The sequence below is a fragment of the Magallana gigas genome, chromosome 3, assembly GCF_963853765.1.
Source record: "Magallana gigas chromosome 3, xbMagGiga1.1, whole genome shotgun sequence".
Classification (NCBI taxonomy): Eukaryota; Metazoa; Mollusca; class Bivalvia; order Ostreida; family Ostreidae; genus Magallana; species Magallana gigas.
The window spans coordinates 27,505,079-27,527,181 of NC_088855.1; the positions used below are offsets into that span (position 1 = coordinate 27,505,079).

The 22,103-nt window shown below is 32.6% G+C and overlaps 2 protein-coding genes across 3 annotated transcripts in view; one reads left to right on the forward strand and one right to left on the reverse strand.

Annotated features, from left to right (window-relative positions):
• Positions 1–2,713: 2,713 nt before the first annotated feature.
• Positions 2,714–17,638, reverse strand: LOC105325419 (origin recognition complex subunit 2). Its single transcript, XM_034481780.2, has 13 exons — positions 17,502–17,638; positions 15,664–15,786; positions 15,296–15,385; positions 15,031–15,132; positions 14,169–14,267; positions 13,758–13,900; positions 12,023–12,234; positions 11,310–11,442; positions 7,521–7,620; positions 7,061–7,204; positions 6,233–6,466; positions 5,170–5,288; positions 2,714–3,025 (listed from the first exon to the last, which is right to left on the reverse strand). The coding sequence occupies exons 1-13, from the start codon at positions 17,617–17,619 to the stop codon at positions 2,939–2,941; spliced, it is 1,704 nt and encodes a 567-aa protein (XP_034337671.2). The 5' UTR covers positions 17,620–17,638; the 3' UTR covers positions 2,714–2,938.
• The window catches only part of LOC105325377 (thiamin pyrophosphokinase 1), a 25,617-nt gene continuing 21,106 nt past the window's right edge, over positions 17,593–22,103 (forward strand). The window contains exon 1 of one of the 2 annotated variants that reach the window (XM_011424901.4): positions 17,593–17,714. The gene's annotated coding sequence lies outside the window, so the exon portion shown is untranslated. Of the gene's footprint in view, positions 17,715–17,880; positions 17,979–22,103 lie in introns of those variants that run through there. The other variant, XM_066079109.1, reaches the window with a different exon arrangement.

Genomic DNA, 22,103 nt, shown 5'->3' on the forward strand with positions numbered 1-22,103 from the left:
TATTTCATTTTGTTGACTACCATGATCTGGCTAGTCCACTTTATGTGGGGTCTTTTTGTGCAAACCTGCTGTTTGCTTTTGGTGGCTGTTTTTGTTCAACAATATTTTTGTTGCATGTATATTTGGTACATGTTATAATGTATACATCTTTGTTTAATATGGGGGAGGTCATTTGCTCACCTTTTATAACTTACATTCAATGTCTGGTAATGGATATTATGACTGTTTGAAGACCTCCCCTTATTGCCTAATTTTTCTTATTAGCAAAAATAAATGGCAGTACATACACACAACCAAGTTTTATATTTTTCTATCAATCCTAGACAGATCAACAATATTACATAATACAACATTATTGTAAATAATAGCATTTATGTAAATTGTGATATGTTATTTTTATGCTGGTACCAAAAATAGTAGTCTAGTCATAATATAATTGTAATTCTAATTTTTGAGTACTTTTGAGTATTTAGCTGATCTTCCTTTTTGTCTACATTAGCCAATCAGAGTGCGGCATTTAGTCGCGCGATGTTTTGACTACGTCACTTTAACTGTCAGCTGTCAACACTCCTTCCCCTTCATCACCAGTGTAGTTGGGGATTTATTTTGCAATGTATTACACATGTTTGTTGCTGTTGATGTATGAAATGCTGTTTTTGTTCAACAATATTTTTGTTGCATGTATATTTGGTACATGTTATAATGTATACATCTTTGTTTAATATGGGGGAGGTCATTTGCTCACCTTTTATAACTTACATTCAATGTCTGGTAATGGATATTATGACTGTTTGAAGACCTCCCCTTATTGCCTAATTTTTCTTATTAGCAAAAATAAATGGCAGTACATACACACAACCAAGTTTTATATTTTTCTATCAATCCTAGACAGATCAACAATATTACATAAATTTTTTTTTAAGTTAGCTGAGAATGCAATGAGTTCTTTTTAAAATATATCACATTAAGCTAAACAAGGTAAAAACAATCATTTATTGTATATAAAACTATCAACTATTTTCACTAAACCCTGAACATTTTTGTTCGAAGTGCGTTAATGTCGACGATATCAACGCACTTTGAAAAAAAAATGTCAAAGTGCGTTGACTTGGTCCAAAAATTAACGCACTTTGCAAAAAGAAGATAGAGGAATAAGACGGCGCAAAAGCCCTTTCGGTTTAGTCATGAAATACAATTTTGAATTTATTTATTTCCAATTAAATCTATTCAAATATATTATAATACAAGTTTGCAAAAGCACAATTTCTAATTAACTATATCATATCCAAGGTTAGCTTATGTCGGGTACTCTAACCACTGAGCCATTTCAGACATAACAAAGTAGGCTGTTAAAATATTATGTGTGACTGACCACGAGTTTACGGACTTGTATTATTTTTTCAAAACGTTCAATTGTTGGGATACAACATGATAATTTTAATGTATAGTGGGTCATCTCTCCACTTTTTTGTTGATTGAAATCGCGGTTTGTTTTCCAAAAGACCTTATCTAGACTATGAGAAAAATATGGAGCACAGACCCACTCTATGAAAGAAAATGCTTTGAAGTTCTAAAGAATGACAGTATTTGCAGGTTTTGATACGGATACGCCTGTTTGAGTCAACATATTTCAAGTACTGAACATGTTTATTGGTTAAAAATCAATAATATGTTGAATGTATATTGTTTTAAATGATTTTTAAAAAATATATCAGATTTATTGATATCTTAATTTTCAGTAGCTTGTCCGACCGTGTATGGGCATTTCACACGCCTTTATCCACCCATCTTCTTTCTTAGTGCGTAATTTTTCAAAGTGCGTTGTAACAATGTTTTTTATTTATTTTCTTCATTCACAAGTTCATTGGTTTCAACCGTTGTGATTAATCTGTTTTGATACTGCGCAGTTGCTAAACATCACAGGCTTCTGACTTTCCTACTTCGGTGACTTAAAAATGTGAATACACTGCATTTTTAATATTCTAAAAAAAATAATTACTTTATACTAGAAGGGTAACGAAACTTGAAAGTTCATTTGACTATAAAACGGAAACTGTTTCAGAAGAATTTCAATCTAGTAAGTAATAAATGCATAACTAGAGTAATAAAAATTTAGCAAAATGCATTTGGTTCGTGATGTACTATTAATATTATCAACGTTTTCGATCCTGTGCATAACAAATCGATAGGTAAACCCTTTCCTTTCTTTCCGGCCTAGAACGCATAACTTAGCTTTCTCTTTCATTGCATTATAAGAAAGTACAAAATACATGCACATGCATGAAAAATTCTGGAAAAGTTTGACTTTGAACACATTTTTTTCCAAGAAATAATAATTCCAACCATTTCTCAACCATCATGAAAAGTCACTTGGGTGCGAAATGCATATGGTAAATCACATTACACAACAAACTCCCTCCTCCCAACCACTCTACTTTTCCACAAAATAAAACACGAGAAAATTCCTAAAATTAAAACAAATACTTTTTAGGGTTGAAATTTATGTCAAGTATTGATTTTTTTTTAATTTGCGTGATATCAATGAAAATGGATTTCATCACCTGTATGTTTGGTTTAAGACAACTACAGGTACAGAGGAATTGCAAATCATCAGAAAACTTTTGTTTCAAATTGTCTATGTCCAGGCAGACCTAATACTTTGATTTGCCAAAGACAAAGCCCACTGTTTGCGACAGAAAAACAAAAGAAAAAGTTTCATAACTAATCTTTATGTATAGTATAAAATAAAGGAATTTTTGCTGTCAAAATAAACTTTTATTTGCATATCAAATCAATTAATAAATAAATACAATCAGTTGCAAGAGTACATCGTGTCGTTAATAGATTTTTTTCTCTCTCAAAATTTCAAATTGCGTCCTTTGTTGGATATATCAGCCATATATCTTAATTCCATGAACCTTCGTCCAATTGCGTCCTCTCACACACTGCTTTCATGTTGCTCAGTAAACTCGGTAAGTGTAGCATTGTCAACTGGGATTACCAAGTATTCAATTCCCTCGAAACCCTGCAAAAAAAAAAATCAATACAGATTAACAGTAAACAGAAGCTTTAAAACATTCAAACCTTTAATCTCTGAAAAAAAAATAATGTCGAAGTCCCCAGCATGCTTTTTCTTTCCTTTTCAAATTCAAGTATTTTGCTTTCATTACTAGAATGAAGAATGGTATATCTATATTCTACATTCAATTTGTGTTTAACACCATTAATATGAAAAAATCATGGAAGTGCTACATATGAATGGTCCCAAATGATGAGATACTGAGTTGGATACATCAATTATCTATCCATTATTATGCTACATTAGTAGTCTATAGAAGATACTCTGATTGGAAAACACCAGTAAAAGCTTTGATCATCTCGTTTCTGCACCTTGTATTCTTAATCAACATCCATTATAAATACGAGCAGGACAAATTTTTATTATTTTTTTATTCATAGTACTACCTGATAATCAATTTAGTTTTACTAAAATCCATCTTTATTTCAATAGAAGTATTTGAATATGGATTTACACAAATGTTGACCACAGATTCCTCATACCATTTAAGGGTCATGTTAAAAAAATATATAGATTTTTTTAAACCCTAGCTTACAACTGTACAAATACATTGTACTTGTACCAGAAATCACTATCTACACTTTTTGACATACAGTAAAAAACGCTTATAACGAAGTGCCAGGGACGGGCGATTTTACTTCGTTAAGAGTGTAATTCGTTATATCCCTCAAGTTTACAACATGTAAGAAAGTCACCAGGGAAATTATAATCATGTTTGTTATAACTGTGTTTTACTGTATAACTTTCAAAACATGTCTCTATCTAATAAAAAATATGTGAACTGTTATCTTGACCCCTTAATTTTAGATCCTTTGGTAAATGAACAAATATATTTTATGCATTAATATTCCATCTTGATTTTACAAATGACAATCTCCAAGAAATAATCCTGAAATCTTTCAACACAGTTTTAATGTCGATCCATTTTTAAAAAAAATGCCAAACTTTTAACTCTGCAAAATCATATCCCCCGAAAATGTGAACATTTAATAAATACATGTATGTACTGTATATATATAAGCACACACAGCATGCTTTGTAAGCACATTTATGCAAGGTTGCTTCCTAATCAAATTCATAAATACATATTTTAACCCCCACCCCTACCCCCCAACACACACACACACTCTCTGACCATTCACTTTCTGTATGCTTTGAATGAACTGAAATCAGCTATTATTTGATATACATGAAAAAGTTTCAATAAAATTCATGTTTTGAAACATTCATTTTCTTATCTCTTTTTCAAAATCATCATCTCTGGGAAGGGGAAAGAGAGGTGTTTTATTAGGACAAACTGGAAACTAAAATATGTCAAAAGTCTACTCCGGACATATAAGCTTGTGCCATGCATGTAAGCTAAAACTGGGTCAACTTATTAGATAGATTCATTATTAATGAAATATATTTGTACATTTTTTTTTCTTCAAATTATGCCTTTTTTTGTTAAGTCCGGTCTTTGGTTTTTTTTTTTTTTAAATATGTAATAATGGGGTAGAAACTAATTATCAATGAAATTTATTGGTCCAAGTTTCTAGACAAACATTGTAATTAGTTGCTTTATTATTTACTTAAAATATCTTCCAAGTTCAAATATTTAATGAAATAACAATTTCTGATAATCATTCCTTTAAAAGCTTACATACAATAGTTATCAAATCGTTATGTCAGCACATTATAATTTCCTCACAAAATTATTTTACTTCTGCTTAGAAATCAGAAGTACCCGCATTGATATGTACATGTACTGGTACCCCAGTACTTCAGTGAATAGATTTTTCCAGCACAATTTTTTTTTGCCTCTGCCATTTCCTACAAGGGTATTGTTATAAATTCTATGCCTCAATATTTCATTACAAGGAAGTACTATGAATCAATTTAATCTTCTGGCAATAACATTTCATATTAAAACCATCTTCAAGTATATTGTAGCAGTGACCTTTTCATATACATCATCTTACATTATTATCACAGTAATATTATATCTGAAAGAAAGAACTTGGTTTATTTTCGCACAACTTCCGGACAGAAGTCAATAAGATTAGCAATTAAAATTAATATAAATTAATGATTAAAATTCATATAATCACCTTTTTAGACTTGATTAGCTTGTGGTCCCTGAACTCCGTTAATTGAGCACGCAGTGTTAAGTCACTATTGACCAGGAAAGCTTCTCGGCATCTTTGATACAGATCTTGTAAAGACATACCTACAAGAATAAATCGATCTATTTTTTATAAAACAAAAAAGAAAACAGAAGATTTTAGCTCATCTTATCAAAAAATGCAAATAAGCATTGGACTGATTCATGGGATTTTGCTATACATGTAGTACCATAGATAACTCATTCATAAATGCATGTACATGTACTTAATAAAAAAATTTCCTTTATGAAAACAATTCTGCGATCATTTTGATGAAGAGCCTGTTTTTGTTGTTAATATTTTTTTAATACAGTTACATTAACATGTATACTGAGTTCAACATGAATATTACATTAAATTTCAAAGAAGACAGATCACCATATATACATGTAGGGTATTTTCGGCATATTGAAATTTTAGCTGTTTTAATCTTTTAAAAATATCAAATTAAATTCTGTGTTTACAATTTCTGCAGTTGCATACAACTTCTAACTTCTAACTGATAAGTTTGCTGGACACCAAGAAAAATGATCATAAAGGCATCACTGTTTTTTAGGTCAATATTCTGTCTGTAATATTGGTACTATTACACATTTTTTGGAAGATGCAAGTGTGCGTGTGTGGGGGGAGGGGGGGGGGGGGGTGAAGGGAGAGCAAGGGAGGAATTATGAGTATATGATCCCCTAAAAGAAGACTAAGATTATAGTGATGAGCTGTGGATTCATGTACTAGTTTATACAAAGAGTACCAAACAAGTTGGTAAAGAATTTATGAATATCTCATTTGGTACTCTAAGCTAGCTGGCTATTACTACTATTATATTACTATTATAACACATTGCTGGCCATTAGTGTACTGGCCAGTGAAAAGGAAACTGTATTCATGTAAATGTGTCTTTATTTTGGAGGGTGACAAAACACACGGTTGATGAGCGATTAATTGATGGTATATAGAAGACAATATGTTGACGATAAACACAGTAAACATTGGCAGTAAACACATTTCTCACCCAAGTAAGTACTGCTGTCCTTATTTTCCAGTTGATGCTTGGCAAGCAACAAGAATATCTGTTTGGCATTGGTGGTCAGGCTCTTCATCACATGCGACATGGAGCTGAGGGCTAGTGACCCAGTCTGCTGTACCAGCAGCGAGTTCTCGTAGGAAGTCTCGTCAGTATATGGCAGGTATGTGGTCACATCGTACCATAACCACCGATAGCGGCTGCACTTCGTCTGGTCCCATACTACATAAGAAGAAATGATTTGTGTTCATTAAATACAACGATCCTTATGATGACAAAGGTCTGTGCAAGAAATCTGACCTTTGACCTTTTTATCAATAACAATTAACCTTTATTTACCTTGACATCAAGACATAATTTTTCATTTAAACCAAAATGAACTCTTTATCTTCAATATATTGTATGGTATAGGTTATAATTAAAACATGTAGCCATGATTAAATTTTAGATGCACAAAGACATGTTCTTCACCCATACATTACATAAGGAAGCACATTACAGCATTCCATAGTGCAATGCATTAATGTTTTCAACTCTTAATGAAACATTGTACAGTAAAACACGCTTATAATGAAGTGCCAGGGACAGGCAATTTAACTTCGTTAGAAGCGTAATTCGTTATATCTGTCAAGTTTACAACATGAAATAGAGACTTGGGGAATGAAATTCACTTCGCTGTAAGCGTCAATTCATTATAAGCGTGTTCGCTATAACCGTAATACTGTATTGTCATGATCCCACATCTGGGCTTTCTTTGTGGCATGTTGATGTTTTAATGAAACATTGTTTTGTAAAGATTTCGACATTTAGACTTACTGAGTGGTGCGTTGATGTGGTCAATGGAAGCCACAATATGGAAGCCCCTGATCTGACTCAACAGACTCAGGATGTTCTGAATCTTTTCTGGCCGTAGCATCACTCCGTCAATGTTGTGTACAACCAGAAAGAAGTCTCTGTAATCTATTATTGGAACATACGTTATTGATGCATACCAAAAGGATTAGACAATTCGTAAACCTTAACCAGTTCTGTCCTTATCATCTCCCTAATCTAATCTAAACAGATCAAAAAGACTTTGATTTCCAAAAAAGCAGAGACAAAATCTTCATCATTGCATGCACATTCTCAAATTAAGTTTCTAACAAAGCTAGGGAAGTTCTGCTTCCTTTGAAGGTAGAACATAATAAACAAGGTTTTCTGATCATTTGCTTTATGAATTTCCTAATCAATTGAAACAGTGAAAAGATCTGAAATTACATGTAAGCTGTGTGGGTACCTTTTGTCTCAAACTGGGATTTGATGAACTCCACTTGGTCTAGAGGACTCTTATAGGTGCCCTCAGCTTCCAAGATTTCATCTGTTATGGTATTCAAAATCTGAAGAGAAGAAAATCTTTTATAGACTCAGGAGTGCAGGTTTAATATTATATCATACTTTTATTTTCATGGTAAAAATTAGGTGGGCAATTTTATTTTTATCTTAATATGAAATCAAAGGAAAAAATATAATCAAATATCCAAATCAAAACAAAAAGTCTACTTTAATTCCCTATTATTGAATAATACTTCTAATGTTATTGCTATTATGATAAGAAGTGAATTATCCTCTATTATTTTCCATTTTTTTTCTATCTCCACAATATGAAGATTTTCGCTACGCAATTCCAAAATTATATTTCATTTAATATGATGAATTTCTATAAAAAGTTTCAAAGGAAAATATTTACTTAGACTTTATCTAAAATCATTCAATTGGATTTCGCATGCATTGTTAAGGAAAATCCAAAATATTCTAACCCTAACAAGAGGCCCAGGGGCCACATCGCTCATCTGAGCAACAATTGCCTTAACGTAGCTCGCGGGTTTGCTGACGTCACAATAGGATTCGACGTAAAGAGTTGACCGTCATAGTAAACTCTTACATTTTTTTTAAATGACAAATGAGATATTTAGAAGTATAAAAGAATTTTTTTTTAAAAGCTTAAATGCGGTTTATGACTGTTTATACAAACATTTATAATATGAAGTGCTGAAAATTTAAAGATGTCACATACATTGTCACATTTTGTTCTATAAAGATAAAAAATAAGTGTGCGTTGGAACTCTTCCATTTAAAAGCATGTTTTGAAATAGAATGAATGCATTAACTTCGCTTTTTTTTTTACAATTATAACTTCCGTAATCTGTACTACTGATTAATTTTTTTAAAGATTCTTTTGGCTTGAGATAACTGTTTTATTCGATTACTAAGTTATAATGTCAGTAGTTGCCTGGCATTTTATTTTTGCATTGATTGACTCAGCGTTTCATAAAAACAAAAATAGCAATTTTCTGTATCTTTACAGCCTTACATTGATTGCATTTGATAAAAAATTCAAAATAATGTCTAATTAGCATTTACATGTTCTAAAATGTGTTAAACAGCTAGTCTTGTCAATAAATGCATTTTTCAGACGTAAGGAAATGGTGACGTCGGGCTAACGCTGTAATGAAAATATAAGGTTTTGAGAAATCTTTTAAATCTTTAAGGTTTTTTGCCAAAAATTGGCCGAGAACACATACTGATTATTTTTTATGAATTGATTCATAATTATCTCCTCTGTTTTTGTGTTGAGTATGGTTAATTTCGTCTGAATCGTTTAAAAGTTTGGAGCATAGTTTTGTAATGCGTTTCTCGGTTAAAATGTGCATTTTACTATATATTTCATTGAAATGGCGTTGCTTGATTTTATTAATGACACTGTATTTGAAACACGATAACATTATTAACGCGCAGACGAATCTTAAACAAATATCAAAAATAAAACTCTAAAACCTATGGATCACGTGAACAAATTTTCAAGGTAGGTTTTCTCACAAGCAGGTAAACCCGCAAGCTACCTTAATTCTGATCAAATTAGCATCACAGTATCAAAATATCCGGACAACTGAGTACAGTAGATCTTGCTAAAAAAAATTGAAAATCTGCCAATTTTATCCCCCTCTTATTTTTTGGTAAATACCAAGCCCCTTTTGTTGTTGTAACTGTAAGAAGATTTTTCTCTATTCCTATATACCCCCCCCCCCCCCCCCCCCCACTTTTCTCTAGGGAATCATGGTTTCATTAAACATAAATCTGCATAACCTGTGCTTTCACACTAAGTACTGAGTTTTGGACCGAAAACTTTCCCAGAATATTTTTAAAGAATTTCTCTATATATTCCTATGTAAAACATGATCCCCCTATTGTGGCCCCACCCTACCCCTGGGAACCATGATATGAACAAACCTGAATCTACTCTATCTGAGGATGCTTCCAATCAAATTTGAGCTTTCCTGGCCTAATAGTTTTTGAGAAGAAGATTTTTAAAGATTTTCTCTATATATTCCTAGGTAAAACTTGATCCCCCTATTGTGGCCCCACCCTACCCCTGGGGACCATGATTTGAACAAACTTGAATCTACACTTCCTGAGGATGCTTCCATTTTCATTTGAGCTTTTCTGGCCTAATAGTTTTTGAGAAGAAGATTTTTAAAGATTTTCTCTATATATTCCTATGTAAAACTTGATCCCCCAATTGTGGCCCCACCCTACTCCCGGGGATCATGATTTGAACAAACTTGAATCTACACTACCTGAGGATGCTTCCATTTTGATTTGAGCTTTTCTGGCCTAATAGTTTTTGAGAAGAAGATTTTTAAAGATTTTCTCTATATATTCCTATGTAAAACTTGATCCCCCTATTGTGGCCCCACCCTACCCCTGGGGACCATGATTTGAACAAACTTGAATCTACTCTATCTGAGGATGCTTTTAATCAAATTTGAGCTTTCCTGGCCTATTAGTTTTTGAGCAGAAGATTTTTAAAGATTTTCTCTATATATTCCTATGTACAACTTGATCCCCCTCTTGTGGCCCCTCCCGACTCCCGGGGACCATGATTTGAACAAACTTGAATCTACACTTCCTGAGGATGCTTCCATTTTCATTTGAGCTTTTCTGGCCTGATTTTCTCTATATATTCCTATGTAAAACTTGATCCCCCAATTGTGGCCCCACCCTACCCCTGGGGACCATGATTTGAACAAACTTGAATCTACTCTATCTGAGGATGCTTCCAATTAAATTTGAGCTTTTCTGGCCTAATAGTTTTTGAGAAGAAGATTTTTAAAGATTTTCTCTATATATTCCTATGTAAAACTTGATCCCCCTATTGTGGCCCCTCCCTACCCCCGGGGACTATGATTTGAACAAACTTGAATCTACACTACCTGAGGATGCTTCCATTTTGATTTGAGCTTTTCTGGCCAAATAGTTTTTGAGAAGAAGATTTTTAAAGATTTTCTCTATATATTCCTATGTAAAACTTGATCCCCCAATTGTGGCCCCACCCTACTCCCGGGGATCATGATTTGAACAAACTTGAATCTACACTACCTGAGGATGCATCCATACAAGTTTTAGCTTTTCAGGCCGAATAGTTTTTGAGAAGAAGATTTTTGAAAAATACCAACAAATTTTCAATAATTCTCAATTATCTCCCCTTTAAAGAAAGCGTGGCACTTCATTTGAACAAACTTGAATCCCCTTCACCTAGTGGTGCTTTGTGCCAAGTTTGGTTGAAATCTGCCCAGTGGTTCTTGGGAAGAAGATGAAAATGTGAAAAGTTTACAAGACAACGACGACGACAACAACAACGACAGACAACGGACAAATTGTGATCAGAAAAGCTCACTTGAGCCTTTGGCTCAGATGAGCTAAAAATGGCCTGGTAATGTACCTGAATTTTTTGTCAGAAACATGTTAAGATGCAAATGAAAAAGAAATGAATTTTCATTGAAATTTATCAAAAATTTGGAAACATCTAGTGTGTCATTGAGTGGACTGGATGGTCATATAAAGATACAGGAAAACTTTCAAATCTAACAGCTACTGGTAACATAATTATATGAAGTTTCCTTTACTAAATAATAGTATCTCTAATTCTAATTTGTTGACCCTCAGCCATCTTAATATATAAGACAGACATTCAATGACATTATGAAATCATATTTAATTTCAAGTTGGTAAGGGTATAAACGCTTACATGTTTAATAGTCAAACTTGGAAAATAACCGTTGACAACTACATGATCCAGGTCCTTAAGCTCTGACCTCCTGAAGTCCTCAAGCAGGGTTCTCTTGGAGCCAAGACCATGCAACAAAATATTGTAACCATTACTGCAAAGAATGAGAGTATATATAAACATAGTATTCTATCAAACAAAAAATAATGTGGAATGTGTTCACTGGACATGAATTCCTAGTCGAATGGTATATCAATTTTGTATTAACTATTGCAGAAAGAAAAGAATTAAATGTCTGAGCTTAAGCAAAATATGATGATCAAGGTCACAGAGAGGACAAAAATAGGCCATGCCTGCTGTCTGATCCTATTTTAATTTGAAATAAAATATTGTTTAAACTAAACAGAGAGGGTCAAAGTAAAACATACATCAATAGCTCTCCTTAATTTGTGTTAAAGTATAAAGTTTACTGAATAAATATATCTTTGAGCAGCTTCCTTTTTCACAGATATTTTCTTTCAACTTGAAATGAATAGAGAGGATAGAAATTGCGAACATTATGTAAATTATAAAATTGTGTAATTCCAAACAATAAAATTCTTTAAAATTTCATGATTCAAATAGCCATCCCTCCTTTTCGATCTTAATTAAATCTAATAAGAGAGTGAGTCTATTTAATACTACCACATATTGATACTAAGCATGCATGGCCTTAAAAACTTTATTACACATACCACATGTAAAACATCCACTTGTGGAATAGCTCTCTGTGTTCTTCGTACATCTGCTGACACTCCCTGCTGTGCTTGCTGGGAACTCTTCTGAGGAGTTCATTGAGAGACTCCTGATCCATTTTGCCTGTCCCGAGTTTGGCTAGCGTCCTGTCCGATGTTGTTGAGAGGCCTCCTTGGGAATGCAGGTCAAAATATTCCTCTACCATATGTGGCTGTTTAAGTACAAGAATGGAATATGATTGGTTTAGCCTTCAAGATCTTAAAGGAAGTGAACATGAAAAAATTATCAAGGGCTCAAATTTGTCTGTTTGATGTGTATAATGATATCTGAAAACCGTTTAGACAGAGCTTTCCTCAGTAAAAAGATATACCACTTAGAATTACTAATTCTTGCAATCCATGAGCGCTGCCATATTGTTAAAATCATTACCTCCCTGCTGAGTTATCTCTAAGCATCTAAGAGAGGGCAGCACTGATGCTGCCGTCAGTGAGACACATTGCATTTTTACACACGTGTAGTAACAGGGATAAAATGCCATCATCAAAATGTGAATGGAAACTTGAAAGGAATGTAAAGGGTTGTCATTTTAAACAGTGTTTATGGAGGAAGATTTTGGATCTCAGAATGATGCATTCCCACCAGCAGTTAATGTGACATGTAACTAGAACGGAATGTCCGTGGATCAGTGTTATTGTGACCTATTTTTTCTTGCACTCGGGAATTTCTTGTTTATGAGTTTGAACATTATGTGTGCTACATAAATGAGGACACAAGGTGCATTGCACAGCATCCTGACTTTTAAAAAGTGTCTTAGTCCTGTTATTCTTCTGACAGCATAAACAGAACCGGCGTACATATCATCAAGATCTTATGTATAAAAAAAAAACAAATCAGAAAAATTTCCAGGGCATTTAAATAAAAAGTAACGGTAAGAAACCCCACATGGAAAATGGAATTACAATTTCATATTAATTTAAATTGAAATCTAATATAAAACAGCATTTTATTTATGTAAACACTGACTGCCACATGCATCTCCGTACAAAAACATCTGGAATGTGATGGTCTTATATTTCACAAATTAATTTATCTATATTCATTTTTTGTACAAATCATAAATAGTTATCTGAGGTTCATTTATAGAAATGTACTAAATCCTTGTCTTCTCATGACAGTACACAAAATTTTTCTTCACATCAAGGCATAATTTTTTCCTCAACTTTTATCAACACTGTACATAAACACTGGCCTAGTTCCAACATTGACCCAGTCACCAGCAGCAATGTGGCTTATCTACGTCAGAGAACAGATGCATGCTGGGGAATAATGGATTACCTCCATAAACCTTTCACTGAGAGTGTTAAATTGATAAAATCTCTTGATAGAAATAAACAAATAGGTAACAGACCTCATTTTTAAGTTTCAAAAGGCTTTTATAATTTATTAAGCAACAATTATTTTTTTCATGTTCACTTCCTTTAAGTAACAATCAACTTAAAAGATTTTCATGTATTATTACATTTTCATTGAATGGAAGGGGGAGGCAGAATCAAAACTGCAAAAACCTAACTTTCATAAATAGTTCAAATGAATATAGATATTCATCATGCATATATATATATTTCCATGAGACACAGTTGGCAATTAAAACAATAGTAATGACAAACCACGGATGCTTACTGCATCTAGAATTAATTTTAAAACACAAGGAGACAAACAAAAAATTTCGGAAACCATATCGGCAGCCTCCTGGATCTTCCTCCGGGACCGGGGGGTGGTGGGGGGGACTGGGGTGGCTGAGGTTTCTGTGTCACTCTCCCCCTCTTCACTGTCTGTATCACTCGAATCTGAGTCCACATCCACATCATCACAAATGTCTGAATATAAAATCAAGATCTAGTTTTAAATGATTATTGTTGAATTAAGTTAAATACCTGCATGCACCATTCATTAAAGAATATCAAAAATAATGTAAAATTTTTATGCACTCATATTTTTTATCAAAACCATTTTCTTTTGAAAACAGTTGCTTCGTCAGAGAGAGAGAGAGAGAGAGAGAGAGAGAATTTTTTAAATATGAAATTATTTTATGACATGGTCAGTGCCACAGTTGACATCCACTGATGAGTGGTGCCAGAACCTTACACTCTGCCCGCTTCCTGAGTTTGAATGGAGTTGTAGCTTCTGGTTTTCTCCCTTTCCTTGTCAGTTTCCCTTGTGTGCCTTTCTTTGGAGTTCCCTCACCTGTTACAGTTAGAGATAACAAGAAATTAGTTACATATATCCCAAAATGCCTAGTAACTATACTCTGTCCCGAGTTTTAGCTTCCACCACTTTTTGCTTGATATTTCAATAATGGTAAATACCTTTGTGCTCAAACTACGTTCATCCACTAATATAAAAAATGTCCAGATTATCTGTTTTGAAACGCCCCCTCTACCGCTTCAGGTTTCAATACACACACTGAAATTGAAAGTCTACGGAGATTTTGCATTGCAACAGCCATTAATAATCCCGGATGATAACGTTAAAAAAATTGCGCGATGTATTCCGAGTGTATTCCGAATGGAGAAAAGATGTAAACATTCCCTATTATAAATCTCCATAAGGAATCTGTTTTCGTTCCTGTGAATTTTTCTGAGTGGAAAGGGACAATTGTTCAATGAGGATATTTTGGATATATTCCCTTTTAACAATTTCAAATGTATTTCTTTCACAGGTAAGTGTATTTTTATTAAAAATCATCAAAAAGCGATGGAAGCAATAACTTGGGACAAAGTATAATATTTATTATATAAATATTATTTAATAACAAACAAAGGCAAAATAATTTGCTTAAAAAGATACCTGCGATGACTACTAGCATTCACATTCACAGCAAATGATCAACACAGTACTAGTGTCACAAAATGTTTTGCCCATCTGTTTCTTGGAATTTTAATTAGTGCATTCATATTTCATAATTTAATTATAATTGATAAATTATCTGAATGAAATTTTATCTAACCTTTCCTTGGGGTCACATTTTCTGTTTTTCTCTTCCCGGAAGACACAGAATTGCTGTTCTTTAAAATAGATTTTGGAGTTTTGGGGGTCCTTGCCTCGGAAGCTAAAAGAAATTCAAAAGTGAATCTTCACAAATGCTTTTATTTCATATTCAGTACAAAATCCAAATAATTATTCACCAAAATTTCAGCAGATACTGAAAGAATAATTAAAATGACATTAGGATGGAACAGTTAAGACCCTGAAATTGCTTGACTTTTATTTACCTTTAAGTGCCATGCTTCCTGATTTTTTCGCTGTTTTGAACTGAAACACGTCACTTCCTGCAACCTGGCCATCTCCTTGCTCTTCAAAGACTTTAAGTAGAGGTACAAGTACTGCACTAGAATTTAGCTTTTGAAATAGTTCTGCTTTGTGTCATTATCAATAAAATAAAGTTTAATTATTACAGATAGCTTTCAACTGGTTTTTCTACTTTCAAGTGTCTATAATACAAATTACCAATTGTTTTCTAAGAAATATACTACTTTGACAGAATAACCAAAAAAAAAAAATTAATTTGAACAAAGATTTTTTAATAGATAATAATGTATTGTAGTGAAATTATAATTTAATTTCCTTATTTCTGAGTTACCTGAAGGTTGAAAATTTTCTTCATCACTGTCACTTTGCTCTATGATTTCTATATCCTCTGTGTATTTTAACTGGTTCTTTCTGGTATGTTGCAATGACAATCTTTTTTTCTGTTTCCTGCTCTCTGCAATAAAAAGAGAAAACAACTCCAGGAAATGCCAGTGTCTATTTCATTCATGTCAAATGAATCCTGATTATCGTAAATATCAAATTGATTACTGCATGCAAATTCAAAACTCAATTGCATGTAAATGTACATGTGCAATTCAAAAATCAAGATTTAAGTGGAAAACATTTTATTTGCTATGATTAATTTTCATCATAATGTCTTCATTCCAGCAACATGAACACCTTTTCATTCATGATTGCTGCCTGTTTATAGAAAGTTCAGATATTCAAGGTTTTACCATGCAAAGATCAGGATTAACTCTTATATTTGGAAATTAACCTTTGAAAATATGAAAAACATAATCAAGAATAAATTCTGAATCAAATTGTGAGTTCTGGATCTCCGAAATATTTAAGATTTTTGATTCAATTGGGATTACCTTATTTGAACCATACTGATTTTGTCAAACATTCAGACAGTCCTTCCAAAACTTGTATAATATGCATGTTGAAAATGCTGTTCAAGTTTTTTTATCAAAGCTGTAGAATCCATTATCAATGAAACAAGACAGGTATGTACTGTAAACCAGCGAGCGAGAAATTTTCGAAAGGTTCACGAGCATCATCGTCACTAATTTTTCTCCCCACGAACCAATCCCTTTCATATGGTTGTTATAACAGTACGGGTCTGAATTTCAATGAAAATTAGTCATCGGGAACCAGTTTTCAGGAAGTAAATTGCGAAATAAAGTCATCGCAAATAAAAGTTGGTTTACAATTTATCATTAACTTTACAATTTTATAGCTACCATTCAAAAACAATTAACGTTTTTTTACAATGCTTCAAAAGTCCAGTCCCTAATGGCTGGATGCATTTTCAACGTCAGTTTTCGTTTCTCTCTCATCTCTCAAAAACATTTAGAAATACATACTCAAAATAAGTACCTGGTACATAGTATTATGAATATGGATGCAATAAAAGTCAATATGCTTTTTCAAAGACCAAATGTGTCTTGTATTGTCAATACGTGCCTTGCAACATAATATTATGGGAGACTATAATTACAAATTGAGTAATATTAGACTCCACTTTTCAATGTTATTACATTTTGCACTATTATATTTGCATCGAGATCAATTAAAAATGTAATAATGCAAAATGTTATAAACTTTTTCAATGTCATTAACATTATTTGCATGTGTTCTCAAGCATTGCAAATCAAAATTGATATGAATTAATATTAAGTGGTAACATCAACATGTTACCTATCTATTTTGTTAATTGATATCTCTTAACGATAATCAGTGGTACCTTTTTGTATCTGTAGAGTACATACAAATGTATGTTTGGGTCATTGTAAATACAAATTGATTTATATTAGAGTCCACTTTTCTATACTCTGTCGCAAGATATCCTTGATTCACATTTTGCCTAAATAGACGATATTTATAAATACTTCAAGGTTCATTCAAAAGTATGAAAATTTTCCAAGATTTCTCAGTTAAAACACCCGATTTGCATACAGGAAGGGTACCATGGAATTCAGAGTTAAAAACCTTTTGTCATGATTTGTTTTGATCTCCACGACCGTATTTGATCACCCATTAATACATAAAAAATAATTCCTTATTATTTTAACAATCTCGTGTAAAATACATGTACGAGAAAATTCGCACTAATTATAATTTGAAAATTGTGCCGTCTACAGATTTCCTAAGAAGCATACATACCATATTTCTTGTTGACGTCAACAATGTGGCCAATAACATCATCGTCGCCGACAAATGAAACTGAAACGCATTTCCTTCTAGGTCTTCCACTGTTTGTTGTCATTTTCCCATGTTTCATTTCCCGCGAAAACAGCTCTTTAGCGATGGAGGTAAAAGAATATATGTCAACAAAAAGGCGTTACAGCAAACATGTGTGACATCACGATTTACAAGGTACGTGTAGTTTTACATTTTAAATGTAAAAATGTAATTGCTTTATTTTTGCAGACAGAACAGTAAGTTAACAAGTGTACAATCCACTAATCAGCTGCTAATTATGATAGGATCAGATTGTGATGACTGTCGTATTTCTCAAAATTTTAACGTTATGTATACAGTAGATAGAATTCTCTATCGTTAAAATGACAGATGTCCTACGGACCCGGTTTAACCAGAGTGTACTCAGGTCACACTTAGATTATTCTTCTATGTATACAGGTAAAGTGAAGTCGCCAGTTCACTATGTCACTCGCATCATGAAAAGTGTATAAATTATAATAGAAAAAACCCTCTATAACTAATTATAAATGTCTATCATGTTGTTTCAAATAAGAGTGTTCTGCTAACAAACAGGTTACATGTAATTCATGATATATTCAAAATGTTGTCATGAAAGATTAACAATGATGATCACTAAAAACATGTACAAATTATACAGGCTCATTGTAAAAAATGTTTTAAAAATTACTTTAAAATGATATAACTAGTTAGTATCATATTATAACAAGATAATAATCTTGTTACAACAAAATTACAAGATATTTATAAATAGCTTGTTATAACAAGACACTGGATTCTACAAAGAGGTACTTACTGCATTTAATGAATGCAAAACTCCAAAAAGCATTGATACTGTGGAAGGAATATTTGGTTTAACGTAAATTTTAAATACAAGGGAAAAGTTTTATATTTTCAGAACTGGTTCGAAAGCGGCTTTCATTATGTGAAAGACCTTGTGAATGATAATGGTTTTAAATCGCTCAATGAAATAGCTACTATATTAAAATCGAAAAGAAATTATCTTTGTGAATATCTAACACTAAAAAACGTTTTTCACTCTAAAATACATAATGATACAAGCAGGAGGAGATATATAAATATCAAAAATGAATTTCATTTTAAATTACAAGGAGAAATAAAAGATATCGGTAAAACGAAATCTGGCTTCTTCTATAAAATACTACTTGATGACAAATCCAAAAAACCTATCATGGAGAGTAAATGGAAAAATGAATTTAGCGACATAAACTCATTGTGTTGGCGAAAAATATATGATGAAAAAATTGTTAAAATTAATGATAAAAGCATTGCTGAATTTAATTTTAAATTATTGCACAATCTGTTGCCAAATAATCTATACCTTAGCAAATGGAATAAAAATATTGATAAATTTTGTACGTATTGTCGAGAAATTGATAATACAAAACATATGGTTTTCGACTGTATACTTGTAAAAAACATCTGGAAAAAGGTTTCTGCTATACTTAAAATTAATATTGCTTGGAAACATCTTGTTTTGGGTTTTATTTATAATGGAAACCAAAGCAATGTAGTTTTAAACAATGTAATATCCTTCATTGCATGTAAAATTTTTAAATACAAAATGAAATGTAAATTGATAGAAGACAATGTCACAAATGAAGGCCTAATTTTATTTTTAAGGTCATCGCTTGCAAGCTTTTTCCTTGTAAATCAGCAAGCACAAACTGTCAATTTTGATTACTAGTACTGTATACTTAGAACTCTTTCTGAAATGCTGTAAATTGTAAAATATGAAATAGTAATAACAACTAGATACGATCTCGTTACGAGTAACGAGTAGGTCTTCCGTTCAATTTTTAAACGATAAGATTAAAATATCAATGAAAATTTAGAATTCCCCTCTTAACCACTCCCTCTCAGAAAATGCATACCATTGTCAATATCCCTTGAAATGCTTAACAAAGAGTTTTGCTTTTTCACATACAGCATATTTAAGGTTTAAGATTTTAGTCCCCTAAAATCTCTAATTACGTCATCAATTGGTTTGGAAATGAGTTTTACAAACTGATATTGTTACGACCAACAACTTTGTTTCTATAATGCATTACAAAATCTTGATCGTTTTTAAGGTATGTATAAAAGACTTTACGAGTGTCTTGGCCCCTAATTTAAGGGGCCAGCCCTTTTTTCTTGAGTTCATTAAAAAGGGCCCACGACATCTAACATTTTTTGTTCTTACACTTATCTAGAATTGTTGTTCATTTTTTGGATACAAATGATTGAATATTTTAGGGGCCAGCCATCTAGATCCTTAATGGGGACAGACATTGGTGTTTTGATTAATGGAATCGATTGAATTGATCAATGCAAACATTTTCTTTCTGACGATGCTTAACAAAATATGTCTCCTTTTTTAGATTTATTGCGTCAAAGTTTAATTACTTTGGCCCCTTAAAAATCCCTAATTACATAACAAATTGGCGTGGCAATGATTTTTCCTGATAGATATTGTAGCGATCAACAACTTTGCTTCTATAATGCATTACAAAATCTTTATCATTTTTAAGTTATCTGTAATAGAGTTTACGAGTCTCTTGGCCCCTAATTTAAGGGGTCAGCCCCTTTTTCTTGAATTCAATCGAAAGGTCTCACAAAGTCTAACATTTTTTGCTTTTACATCTATTTAAAATTGTTTATCATTTTTGAGATACAAATGTTTGAATATTTTAGGGGCCAGTCCTCTAGATCCTTAAAGGGGACAGACATTGATATTTTGATCGACGGAATCGATGAGAATTATCAATGCAAGCATTTTCTCTTCTACGATGCTTAACAAAATATGTCTCCTTCTCTAGATATATTGCGTCATAGTTTAAGTACTCTGGCCCCTAAAAATCCCTAATTACGTAACAAATGGGCGTGGCAATGATTTTTCCTGATAGATATTGTTACGATCAACAACTTTGCTTCTATAATGCATTACAAAATCTTTATCGTTTTTAAGATATCTGTAATAGAGTTTACGAGTGTCTTGGCCCCTAATCTAAGGGGCCAGCCCCTTTTTCTTAAATTCAATCGAAAGGTCTCACAAATTCTAACATTTTTTGTTCTGACATCTATTTAAAATTGTTGTTCATTTTTGAGATACAAATGTTTGAATATTTAAGGGGCCAGCCCTCTAGATCCTTAATGGGGACGGAAATTCGTGTTTTGATAAGTGGAATCGATTTAAATCATAAATTCAAACATTTTCTCTTCTATGATGTCTAACAAAATATGTATACTTCTCTAGTTATATTGCGTCAAAGTTTAAGTACTCTGGCCCCTAAAAATCCCTAATTGCGTAATAAATGGGCGTGGCAATGATTTTTTCTAATAGATATTGGTACGAGCAACAACTTTACTTCTATAATGCATTACAAAATCTTTATCGTTTTTAAGTTATTTGCAATAGAGTTTAAGAGTGCCTTGGCCCCTGAATAAAGGGGCCAGCCCCTTTTTCTTGATTTTGTTGGAAAGAACTTTAAATTATATACCACTTTTGTTATATATGTCTTAACAAAATATCAACTCATAAAAAGATATAAATCAAAACGTGTGAAAATTTTGAATTAAAATTCGTTTCCAATTTTCGTGCCCAGGCAAGCTCCAAGAAATGGCGCAACAGGCATTAAACAACTACATGCTGCACAACTTCAAACTATCGTCTACCTATCCGGAAAATTTCATATTCATATCTCTTATGGTTTCCGAGTTTATAGCTGCACAAAATGGGTCGTCAAAAATTACAAAATGGCCGACAATTCGGTACCGGAAGTGACTACGAAAAAATTAAGAAAAATGTATTAAGTTTAGATCACGCCCTAACATCTGTGAAAAAATGGTTGAGATCGGTCGAATAGATTCCGAGAAATCTCGTGCACAAAATTTGGAAAAAAATAATAATAATAACTAGACACGATCTCGTTGCGAGCAACGAGGAGGTCTTCCGTGTGTTTTAGAACATGAAATACATGTACGACCTTGGTTTTGCTATTTAACGGCTAAACGTGATTTAAAATATAAGACAAAGGTCTACATTCTAAGGGCCAGATACTATTTTGTTTTAGATGTATGAGCTTTGGTTGAAAACATTTAGATCTCTAATTCGAGGGGCAGCCTCTTTTTCCTCGTATCAAATGAAAAGTCATTTACTTTTAAAGATATTTTGTTCAACAAGTGTATAGAAGTTTGTTACCATTCTTGAGATATTTCAGAAAGAGCGTTTTAGGGGCCAATCCCTTATCTCCTTATAGGGGTCGTTTAACGAAATTTTGAAGAATCCATATTGTTTAGTAGATCATTTTGAGTATCTTTTCTTCTATACTGCATTTCAAAATAGTTTTCCTTTCTGAGATATCAGTGATCAAAGTTTCGGATTTTTGACCCCTTAAAAACCTTAATTACGTATCACATTATAAAATCATGACACTGCTTGGATACATAACTGTAAGATAAACATATTTGCTTCTATAATCTTTCACAAAATATATCTCAGTAAAGGGGCTATAGATGAAAGACTTGAGAGCCCTTTGGTCCCCT

Bases quoted from the DNA above. Each gene is read 5' to 3' on its own strand.
- LOC105325419 (XM_034481780.2), bottom strand. From the start codon at position 17,619: ATGAAACATGGGAAAATGACAACAAACAGTGGAAGACCTAGAAGGAAA. The intron at 14,268-15,030 runs GTTAGATAAAAT...TAACTGTAACAG, and splicing joins AAATGTGACCCCAAGGAAAG to GTGAGGGAACTCCAAAGAAA. The intron at 7,621-11,309 runs GTAAGCGTTTAT...TCTTCTCTTCAG, and splicing joins CAAGTTTGACTATTAAACAT to ATTTTGAATACCATAACAGA.